The 10,964-nt window shown below is 45.3% G+C and overlaps 2 protein-coding genes across 9 annotated transcripts in view; one reads left to right on the forward strand and one right to left on the reverse strand.

Moving 5' to 3' along the window:
• Positions 1 to 4,079, reverse strand: part of PLAG1 (PLAG1 zinc finger) — a 50,903-nt gene extending 46,824 nt beyond the window's left edge. For 2 of the 3 annotated variants that reach the window (XM_019925318.3, XM_073794405.1), the window contains exon 1: positions 3,858 to 4,079. The gene's annotated coding sequence lies outside the window, so the exon portion shown is untranslated. The remainder of the gene's footprint in view (positions 1 to 3,857) is intronic. The other variant, XM_019925319.3, reaches the window with a different exon arrangement.
• Positions 4,080 to 4,418: 339 nt separating this feature from the next.
• On the forward strand, positions 4,419 to 10,071 carry CHCHD7 (coiled-coil-helix-coiled-coil-helix domain containing 7). Of its 6 annotated transcripts, none has more exons than XM_019925313.3 (5): positions 4,430 to 4,560; positions 5,510 to 5,635; positions 7,433 to 7,502; positions 9,089 to 9,187; positions 9,933 to 10,071. In XM_019925313.3, exons 3-5 carry the CDS (start codon positions 7,449 to 7,451, stop codon positions 10,035 to 10,037), a joined length of 258 nt encoding a protein of 85 aa, XP_019780872.1. In that variant the 5' UTR covers positions 4,430 to 4,560; positions 5,510 to 5,635; positions 7,433 to 7,448; the 3' UTR covers positions 10,038 to 10,071. The 6 variants fall into 6 exon arrangements, 5 of the variants coding, with proteins under 5 accessions (XP_019780873.1, XP_019780872.1, XP_073650508.1 ...); XM_073794407.1 differs by having other exon boundaries at positions 5,510 to 5,604; XR_012327151.1 differs by lacking the exons at positions 4,430 to 4,560; positions 5,510 to 5,635 and adding exons at positions 4,568 to 4,911; positions 9,334 to 9,474.
• Positions 10,072 to 10,964: the final 893 nt, after the last annotated feature.

Raw genomic sequence — 10,964 nt, forward strand, 5'->3', positions numbered from 1 at the left:
CAAAGACAGGAGCATTGTATTTCATTCAGCAAATAACAATTTAATCCTTACAAAGGAAAATTTCCAGAATACCAAACCAAAATGTATACAGTGACAACCAGGATTATGTTAAAAACAAAGGAAAGAAAAAGAACACCTTTGTATGATATTAAAACAGAGAGTATCCTTAAAATTGGGAAACTATGTTGATAAAAACATATTCATTAATTTATTTAGCTGTAAGATGTCTGTTTATTAAAATATTTAGGTTATAATAAATATGCAGGTATTGAATTTTATCAGAATTAGCCCACATTTATAAATCATCTTCCAAAGCAGCTAAATACCTTATAGAATTTCGAATAGCAAAATTAGGCATATAAATTTCAAATAAGAATCTCAGCCTATGAGGTTTCTCTAATTTTAACTGAAATAAAGATTTTGAGTATACAATAACTTTAGCTTATTTCTGTAAATTGGTACAATTTAATGGTAGCTTCAGAAAAAAGATGTTCAACAGGTAGTATTTCTCAGGCATTAAAAAAGCTCAGTACAGTCAATTCAAAGTAGCAATCATGCTCTGCTCTATCTAAATAAGGCTCTCTGAGGAATTACAGGTTTATACTTGTGCGCTCTGAGTGTATTTTCTGATTCAGAAAAGTAACTAGTTGTGTAAAACCCAAACATGAAGTAAGTTTCATACCATTCTTTGTGAGATAGAAAAAAAAAAAAAATCACAATACCAGCACTTTTATTTAGGTTGACAGTAAACTAATCACAACTTGAAGTGTCCAAACAACCTCAATAACTCAATGGTCTAATGTAACTGGAAGAAATACTTTTCCTTCACTTTTACAGAAACTGAATTTATTGATATTAGTATCTGGTTTGTGAAAGTGGCAACTATTCAAGATCTAAAAGTCCCACTTATTTTAAACACATAACCGAATTCTGACCATTTATAGTCAATGTAACTGTCTTGAGCCAAAATAACAATGAAAATGTACGATAAATTTCAAAGGTTTTATAAGTATTAATGGCATTCCAAAACCTCTGGAAAGATTATTTGGGGGGGGGGGAGTTTCTCTTCTCCTTTGACAGTTTAATCACTTTCCAATCAATTTTGATTTAACAGTGGTTCATGGGATTAATTTTTTAATGAGTTCTTAGAAAGTTGCAATTGCTTCCAAAATCAGAAACCACACTACACCAATGTAATGCTGTCATGGAGATGTTTACAGAAAGGTGCAGATAAGAGCTCAGAGGTGAACACAGGTTAACACACACTAGACTTCAAAATAATAATTTGTACAGTATAGCAAGACAAAATATTCTGTATAAGAAGTCTAAAACTCCAGCCCTAATTTTAATCCATTTCTATAAATCATAAAAACAAGGGAAAATAGGCATCTATTCCAGAAACTTCATATACCTGTGGAAAACGGAACACAAGTAAATTCTATTCGAGATTAACCTTAATCTCCAATAGAGGACAGCAAACAACCTACACATTTTAAATTTTGGAAATACTGTGAAAATCTAAGCCATTAGACTCAATGGTAGTTTATGATCAGTAAACATTTCCTGTTAAATAACACAAATAAATTCAACCTAAAAGATGCAAACTGGTAGGTCACAGGACTTTAAAACCTTTCCATTTCAAAGGCGCAGAGTTACAGCACATGTATAGGATGGGGTTTTAAAATGGGTATGCGTAAACTTTTCCATGGTGTTGGTGTATGTGCTTTTTTTCCCTTAAAGAAATGTCTCCTGCTTACAGTGTAAAAGAATCTCCACCACTCTGTCTGGAGTTTTCAACCAGAAGTCCTCAATGTACCTTAAGCCAAATTGAATATTAGGTATTTTACAGCTTTTACAAAATGGCTGTAAAATTCACATTATGGGCATACACAGCTCTTTGATCTCACTGCACAGAATTCATAGCTGTTCAATAATGCTATACCATTACACCACACACCTTAAACTATTCCCATTTTTCCACAATTCCTTCCAAAATCAGCTTCCAAAGCAAAGCAATGTAACATGCAAAGTTCCTGGGAGGGCTTGTTACACAAAAGAACAGCTTGGATACAAACTGATCTTCACAATATCCATCTTCTGTTGGGCTTGCTTATCCCTCCTTTCCCTCCATCACTGCTAAAGGTGGGTGCATTTGAGTAATGGAAAGAGGAGACTCTTCCATCACCACACCCTCCCAGAACCTCTGCTTCTGATCCTCACGCAGGGATTCTGTGTAGGTGATGAAAATCATCAGAAAAGAGAAGCTGTCCCTTTAAAATGCCCTGCTCTGTCCCATATCCCACGTGGAACCAACATCAGCAGCACTTTCCCATTAACTTCAATGTGATGCAAGAGGCACCATCCTTTTCTATACGTAAAACCAGAAAACCTCAGCTGAACATTCCTTCCTGAGGATGAGCACGTGAAGCAAACGTGTCAGGAAGGGATAAACCCAGCAACTGCCCACCCCACCCCAAAAGGTGCTCCAGTCTTGCACACCAGCCTCTGTGTGCAGCATCACCTCTCTACCCCTCCTCTGTAGAGCCTAGTTTGAAGAAACGAGGGAGCCACCAACAAAACCTGAAGCATAAATGCGACGAAAATGCCATCTAAAGCCGGAAAGGTTTATTCTTCCAATCACACATATTAACTCTATTAAGAAAATGGCATCACTTTTTTTTCCAACGGAGGGGGGGGGGAAACCCCGCAACGATCATTAAAAGAGAGTTATAAAATAGCAAATATAGTGTTTATCTTATCGCAGATCAGTCCACATTACCAATAAGTTTAGCAGTTTCTGCACTACCACCTCCCCCCCTCCCTCCCCCTCCTTCTCGAGCATCGGATTTTCACGTTTTCTCATTGTCGGTTGAGTTATAAAAGGCTTTTGCCCTTCGAAAGTTTTAAAAAATAAATAAATATTAACTCCTTGGTCCCTGCAAAGTCAAAATGGGCTTCAGGGGAAAGGCGGTTCATCCTTCTACCTTGAGCGAGAAAAGGGGGAGCATCCCGGATTTTTTGGGATTTTTTTGCGATTTTTAAAAAATTTTTATTTGGTTATATGCCTGAGTTCTCCCTCCATTTTGGTTGTTTATGATACTGACAACAAGCTGTCCCTGCTCTGTGCAGATCTCCTGCTTTCATTTACCACCCCTCCTCCCGCAGGCACACACCCCGGGCTCACACCTCCCCGTAGACCCCGCACCCCGACCCCGACTCGCCCACCTGAGGAAAGGGCAAAAACAAATCCGTTTCTCCAAAAAAGAAAAACCTCTTTTGAAAAAGGGGCAAAGTTCCCCCAAGTCACTCAAAGTGCCCCCCAAATATTGCCGACTGCGGGTTTCCGCCAGGCCCTTTGGGAAGCGACCTTCCCCCGGGATGTTTTGGTGGAAAATGCGGAGAGTTTACTCGTAAAACTGAATTTATATTAATTTTTCCCTTATTTTTCGGGTCTCTAATGTCTTCCGCTCTCGCTGCTGCCGCTGCCGCTGTCACAATATTCACAGCACCAGAGCGGAGGAGGAGGAGGAAAACTTTTCAAACTTTCCAGACCCTGAAGAAAGGGTTTTTTTTTTTTTCCCACCGACCTCACCTTCGGGTCTCCAGCCGCATCGCCCCCTGCCCTGTCAGCAGCGACTCCGGGAGTCCTCGCACCCCCGCTGAATGATTTTATTTTATTTTTTATTATTATTTTTCTCTCTGGGGTCCTGAGCAGGGGCTGAGAGTAGCACAAACTTTTCCTCCTCCTGCCGCCGCCGCGGCTCCTCTGCCCCCTCGGCGAGTCCCATAATTTAAATAACCCTGATATTTCTCCCGCTAAACGCCTCTCCGCCGCCCCGGACCCCGGGAGAACTCACCGCGGGGCTTTAACATCCTCCCTCCGGCCCGTCCGCCGCCTTTACACCGCCCGCGGAATTTCTAATAATTTTTTTCTCATATTTCGGGCTGGACGCGGCGGGCCTGGAAATTGTTTCCTTACGCCTCTTTCCAGCAGCCATTGTAGTGTATGCGCTGCCCCTGCAGCCCAACTTGCAGCTGCCGCCGCCGCCGCCGCCGCCGCCGCCGACGTCGCGCCCACCGCTGCCTCCCCCGGCCCGCTCGGCCGCCGCCCCCGCCTCCCGCCGGCCCGCCCCCTGCCCCCGCCCGCCGCTGTGCCCGCCCCCCCACAAGCTCCGCCCCGGGGTCGACCACTGGACGCCGCCGCCGCCGCAGCTGGGCCCGCCGATTGGCCTTCCACGCCGCCCGTCAAGCCGAAGTGTTAAGAGGCGGGCCGCGGCGCGGGGGGGTCGCGCGGGGCGGGGCCGCGCGCGCCGCCCCGCCCACTCCTCCCGCCTCGGCCCTCCTCCCGCCGGCCGGGGGCGGGGCGAGGCCCGTCCGCCCCCGCCGCGCCAGGCCCCGCTCAGCTGTCAGTCAGGCGGCGGCGCGCCCCGATTGGGCCGGCGGCCGCCGGGGAGCGGGGGCAGCACGTTGGGATGCGCGCTACTTAAGGTCCCGCTGCGTGAGCCATTGACGTGTTTGGAGCTGGAGACGGCCTGGGCGCTGGTGAAGCGGCAGCCCGAGGTGAGTAGTTCCCCGCCCTTCCCTCTGCGGCGGCTGCCGGGCTGCGGGAAGAGACTGGCGCGCCTGGGCCGCCGCGGGGCCCGCATCCGCTTTTCCGGCGTGACGCCGCTTCCACCAGGCCTCGCCTGGGCGCGGGCCCCTTCCCGTCACATCCTCCCCGCAACACGGGTCTTCTCGGGCCGGGGACGAGGAAGTTGCCCCCTGCCTGGGCACCCCCGGCCCTTCCTTCACCCTTCCTTCACCCTTTTTCCCAGCCTTTGGAGCGTAAATGCCTAGCCCTGCCCCCAGTTCCCTGCGTTTTCCTCTCCCCCTGCTCTTCTGGGCGCCGTCGAAGGTGAAGGTCGGGGCAAGGTGGGTTCACCTGCGGCCGCCGTCGGGGGGCCGGGCAGCTCGTTGGAGGTAGCGGGGCCTGGGGCTCGCCTGGCTCCAGAGTCTCCGTTCGCCTTCCCCGCCCCCTCCGCAGGGCCACCGCTACTTCCTGACCCTGCCTGCCTGCACCCAGCCGTGGGTTAAAGGCTTGAGGGCCTCGCAGGACGTGTTTCAGCTTCCCGACGGTTGCCCTGCGGTGTGGGAGGGCCGCAACCCCTGCCTGGGCAAGGACCAGCACGGGAGGGGTGGGCTGGACGGGTCAGCAGCGTTCGCGTCCCCCTTCCTTTGCAGAGCTGCTCGGAGTGGCGACCTGAACCACTGGGTGGGAAATCAAGAAATACTTTTTAAAGCAGTTTGCCCTTTGGAAAAGATTTTAGGGCTATTCCTCAAACGTGCCGTGCTTTTGCGGCCCCTCTCTCAAATCGTTGGTTTCTTTCTGACTGTCCCCTGCAAGTAGAGCTTCGTCACGTTTGTTTGGTACCTTCAGAAACTAAGTAGATAAGGCCTCGCTGGCGGAACACTCGAACTTGACTTCAGCCCCGCTCCTCACTGTAAACTGACATTTCCTCTTCATTTCCAGTTGATACATGAGGATTCATGCAAAGAAGGTGACAGTCGGAAATCCAAACTTAGATTGACTTGTATTTAGAATCCGGAAGGGAGAGGAAATGAAAGGTGGATAAACTCCTACAGCAGACCTGATTCGGTATATGTGATGTTACCTCGGTGTTATTTGTAAAGAATTCCTGACCCATGACAATGATAAAATGCGAACCAGAACACTTTCACAGGAGGCAGGCAACCTGAGTTCTGTCTGCGTCTGATCGTTGTTGAGATTATATCCAAGGCATATGAACAACTAAGCAGAGTTCTTTGCTCTCACAGCATAGGACAGATGTAGAAAGGAAGGCTGTGAATTTACTTAGTGCCCTCACCTCTCATAAGAAGAAGTGAAGGCTGCAAAGGAATTGTATTCAGGAGAGGAAGAAGCTTCTACATATAGTTGAACAGCATCTTGAATTTCCTTTTTGCTAAGATGTTTCTGCTAGCTAGGTATACTCATGTATTGGTCAGTGAAGATGATAAAATAGAAGGATTACTTAGTGGGTACTGAAAAGACCCCCGAACGATTAGACTTTTTTCCATCCTTCTTTGCAGAGGTTATCTCCTTTAGCCTGGACATCGTGATCTTTCTCTTAATAGAGAAACGGAACTAGTTGACTCAAGATTCAGAATACCTTCACTTTTCAGGAGCTGGTGGGGTTTGATTGTTTTTCCTGAATGTACTTTATTTCTTTTAACATGACTGATATGTTTTGATGGTCCCATCTTGGGCAAGGAAAGTAGAAACCACTTTGTGCAAAAATTCTGAGCTCTGTCTGGTTATACTGATGCAGTTTTTATTCAGTGGTGTTTTTGGTAAGTCATACTGCATTATTTGCTGGCTTCTCCTTAGACCTCTAGGTAAAAGACAGTTAAGCTAGAACACCATTCAGGAGTAAGTTCCTTAAACTTAGTGCAGAGCATTTAAAAATATTTGTGGGTGGCTTAATCGATAGTATGCTAATACGTTGAAATAAACAAAAAATTACCTTTTAGTAATTAACAGTCAGTTGATTATTTTTTTTTAGTTTTCCCTTTTAGTTCATTTCTATGACATGTCTTTGAAGATAATAGTATACCAATTTCAATTAACTTCATTATAGAGAGTAGTTGTCCTGGGATAGAGTCGACATACTTGTTATATGAGTATACAGCTTGACTTGGAATCACTAATTGGCCCTCAGAGAACTGTGGTCATCTTTAATGGATAAAGGCTTCTTCAGAGCTGTATCTCTGTATACGGCTTTAGTTGGAAGATGAATGCTCTACAGTAGCATTCCCTGACTTCCTTCAACCCTGGGAAGTATCAGCTAAATAGAAGATGCCCCTGGAAGTTAAGTTTCAGATTTTCTTTTTTTAACTTTTCAGAATGTCAACTAAGTAATAACTTTGTTTTGTTTTTGTTTTTGGTATATCGGCCATCCCAGGGCTGGCCATGGAGTAGACATTCACGTACTTTAGTTAACAAATGTTTTTGCTAAAGTTGGGTTGTACTAAAGTATTCCACCCTTATTTTGTGTGCTAATCCATATATAATAAGGAAGTAATAGAGTGCATGCGGTATTCTTAGGTTTCGTTAACACATTTAATTGCTTAACCTTTAGAAATAGGAGTAAACGAAAACCAAATTTTAGCTGAACTATCTTTCGTTCTGGACATTGTAATCAAATTTCAGTAGATGCACTTTAGGAATTTAAATAAGGCCTTTGTGCTGAGGCACAAGTCAGTGCAAAGGAGAATCACATCCAAGTCTTTACTCTGAAAATACAGAGGTTATATGAGTTCCTCACTGGATAATCATTATGGCAGAATTAACTTTTCAAGTACTTGTGGAGCTGATGAGATTTACTAGCTTATATTGTCATCCACTGTGTAACTCTTCCCCAACATCTGCCTGCAGGAAGAAGACAGGTAGGATGCCCGTGGTAGCTGGAAGGCTGAGAGATCCTGACATAAATCCTTGCTTGTTGGTAAGCCAGATCGCTTTTAATTGTCGTGAGTATCGAGTTGGAAAAACAGGCTTCTTCTGATTTTGTGGGCGTCAGTTTTCTGCAGTTCTTAAATAAAGTTATTTCTGTACGAGAAATATTCCTGGCCTGTGTATCCTTATTTCACTAGAGCATTTTTAGATATTCATAATCTAGCTAACAAGGATTCATCTCTTTTAAGTTTCCCTAATTTGTATAACATCACTGTTATACTAGACAAGCATGTGTAACACAGAGGAAATTCTTGAGTCCAAACATGCAAAGATGGAAAGTAGGTATTTTTAAACCGTCCCTGAAATTTATGTTTTGATAGCAACGCCTTCATCATGTCCCTGAGACAACCTGCTGAGGATGAGGGTTGAGAACTGAATTAGGCTATTTAAAGCCTGAAGGTTTTCACAAAGGTATCATGTAAACAAAACATTTCGTTGTAATGGTAAAGCTTTATTGGCATTTATTTGGTAAGATTTAGCGGTTCTTACTTGTGGCATTGTCACCCTTGAATAATGCAGTCGTTGGACTGGTGCTATGAAAATTATATTCCCGATCCTATATGCATTTTCCAAATATACACATTCATTAAATATTTGGCTTAGAAGATTAGCTTTGCTACATATATGACATCTGTTTAACGGCTTTACTAAGTCTCTTTAGCTAGACCATGTTTCTTAGATCTGTGAAGGAAGTTACCTTCCCCTTTATTTAAAGCTTCCCTTTAGCTGGAGTCTCGGAATCATGCCTTTCACTTTGAAGTTTGTTCTCCAATCTACTTCCAGTTCAGACAGCTGAAATCTAACTCCCAAATGGCAGCTACCCTCCTTTGAACTCTTAGCCCTGTGTTGCTCCTTGTGGTTTTGAAGTGATATTAATGATAACCTATTAAAATTGCTTGCATAATTGTGTACTCACTTGCGTAATGGAGCAAATGATAGCCGAACACACGTTGAGATGAATGTCGTTAAGTTACCTTGCAGACCAGTCATTAGCAACTTACTTAGGTTCTCGAAACCACCTTAACTCAAACATTCAAGGCCAAGCGAGAACTTGGAGGGGCGGAGAGCTGCCCTCTGAGTCGGGAGACTGAGTTTTGCTTCCACATACAGCAGTGATTCCCTCCCCGCTCCAGCCCGCCTCGTGTGGCTTGTGGGATCTTAGTTTCGAGACCAGGGATTGAACCCAGGCCCCGGCAGCGGAAGCACCGAGTCCTAACCACTGAGCCGCCAGGGAACTCCTTGCACCGTGATCTTGAGCATGTTGCACCTTGCCTCGGCCTCTTCATTGACCGGTTACTGGGTTAAGTGATCTCAGTCAGTGCTTCGACTCAAATTCCTGTGATCAGGTGTTCAGAAAACTGACGCCACTGTGAAAAGGAAGATGTCTGCTTTGAGCAGAACGAATGCTGGGATAGTTGGAAAGATAATTCTGTTCCTGTTCATTATCTGTTCGTTCAAATGAACAAAAAGGAACTATTTCACATTACCTGCTCTGGGGGGGAAGCAGCTTCAGAAGTTTGTTTTTTTTTAGATGCCATTCCACCTCTTAAATGATACCTATCTTACATATTTAAGGAATCTGATGCTTCTACCAGATGTATGGATGAATATAACTATGACAAAGAAAGGTGTTCCGCTCACTTCTTGAAGTACAAAAACTGCCGGAAGTTCTGGGTAAGCCTAGTTTGGTTACCTTTATGTTGAAACTCATCTGCTCAGCTTGAAACTGAAGCCTGAAGTTTGTCAGCACCCACAATCCTTCCTTAGTGATGGCTGTCGGAAACTTACCTTTTTGACTTTATCCTCCGTGTGCCCTAAAGGATCCTTGGGCGCTCTCGTTAGCTGCCTCACCCTCTGCCCACGTGTAAGGACGCAGCTCTGATAGAGGTGTGTCTTCCTACGTGCATAAGTGCCTGCGGCCCTAAAGCGATAGCCTTGTTAACAATTGGAGTTTTCTGGAGGTGAGCGGAATAGGTGGCTCGCCCCGTCACAACACGCATCAGGCTTCCTTTTCTCTTCTTCCTCTCCCGCCATCACCCGTGGTCCCATTTTTGGCGGACGTTGCCATATAATTTCTGTTTCTCTGAGCTCTGGATCCAGCTGCTTCCTGTCCCTCTGCTAGCTTACCTGTTGGTTTCATTTGGCCGTTACTCCGTAGCTCCTCTCGATGGGCCTGAAGTTACAAAGTGTGTCCCCACCCCAGTTACAGTTAACATATTCCTGTGGGAACAATCACTTCTGTTTAATTGAGAATCGTCTGAAAACAGTATCTGGAGTCCTAGAATGCATTCTTTGTTGTTTTTTTTAAACTCGGTTTTTTACGTTTCCTTTCTGAAGACCACAGTAGCAGATTACTGGTAACTGATTCGCATTTAGTACTTGACTGATTTTGGTTTTTCTTTTTTGCACATACACACAGAATTCTATCATGATCCAGAGAAGACGGGATGGAGTGAAGCCGTCTATGCCTACAGCAGCAGAGAGAGACATAATCTTGCAAGCAATGGGCAAGATGCCCTATTGAGTGTTTGCATTAAAGTGGTTTATTTAACTCAGAAGCAGATGAATATGTTTAATAAGTGGTTACGGTAACTTCGTAAGACCTTCCAGGCCTTACCCAGACAGATCTCAGATTCCACCAGGGGAAGCCCTGTGTCCTCTGTGTTTGCTCTCAGTGCCATAACGAGAGCAGGCCGCTCTGGCTGTGCCGTGTCACCGAGTTTACAAGACTTCCTGAAGGCAGGGGAGCGTCAGGAAAGAGTCCATGAAGAGTCGAGCTTTTCCGCTGAGTTTCGAAAGAGAAGTAAGTCGGGAACGAGGAAGGACTTAATGGGGGTGAAAGGGAAGCAGTGCTTGTGATGTGAGTGACGACATGATGGAGGGAAAGCTGGAGCCACATCTGGAGAGCAGTGTGTAGACGGTTCCCCCTGGAGGGTGAGGTGGGGGACTGAGTGGTGGGGAGAAGACGGGAAGGTAAGTCCAGGGTGGCTGCGTGGTGGGCGTCTAATCCCAGTGCGTTAGATCCCTGCCCTGACTTCACTCACGTACCTCGGTTTAAAAAGGTTAGGGGAGCAGGGGAAAGGCAAGGTTGGCTGAAGTGGCGTGAAAAAGAACTGGCTGTCTTCATTTGCTTTCTTTAAGGAAAGGCTTAGTCAAAGGATTCTATAAAATCTATGAATACTGGACAACCTTGTGAAGGCGTAGTATCCTTGAACCACAGTAATGGAAAGAAAAGGTGATACTTTCAGAAGTAGGATCTCTGCTTGCAGGGTGAGGTGGACCAGGAGAGTTTGGGGCTCATCAAGTGATTGCAGCACCGGGTGAGGCCAGAGCTCAGCTTCATTTAATGATACGAAAGCAGGAACGTTCAGCATAGTGACCGGGTGGATTGTGGAGCAGCTCTCAGACTCACCACCTTTTAAAATCCAGTTTGTTTCATTTACAGAATTGT

The sequence above is a fragment of the Tursiops truncatus genome, chromosome 17 (genome assembly GCF_011762595.2).
Source record: "Tursiops truncatus isolate mTurTru1 chromosome 17, mTurTru1.mat.Y, whole genome shotgun sequence".
In the NCBI taxonomy this organism is placed as follows: Eukaryota; Metazoa; Chordata; class Mammalia; order Artiodactyla; family Delphinidae; genus Tursiops; species Tursiops truncatus.

What these genes read in the sequence shown, in the direction of transcription:
- CHCHD7 (XM_019925311.3), top strand. Translation starts at nt 4,829, where the DNA reads ATGCCTAGCCCTGCCCCCAGTTCCCTGCGTTTTCCTCTCCCCCTGCTC. An exon ending in AAGGTGAAGGTCGGGGCAAG is followed by an intron (nt 4,912 to 7,432) that starts GTGGGTTCACCT and finishes ATCTGCCTGCAG; the next exon opens with GAAGAAGACAGGTAGGATGC. An exon ending in AAAACTGCCGGAAGTTCTGG is followed by an intron (nt 9,188 to 9,932) that starts GTAAGCCTAGTT and finishes ACATACACACAG; the next exon opens with AATTCTATCATGATCCAGAG.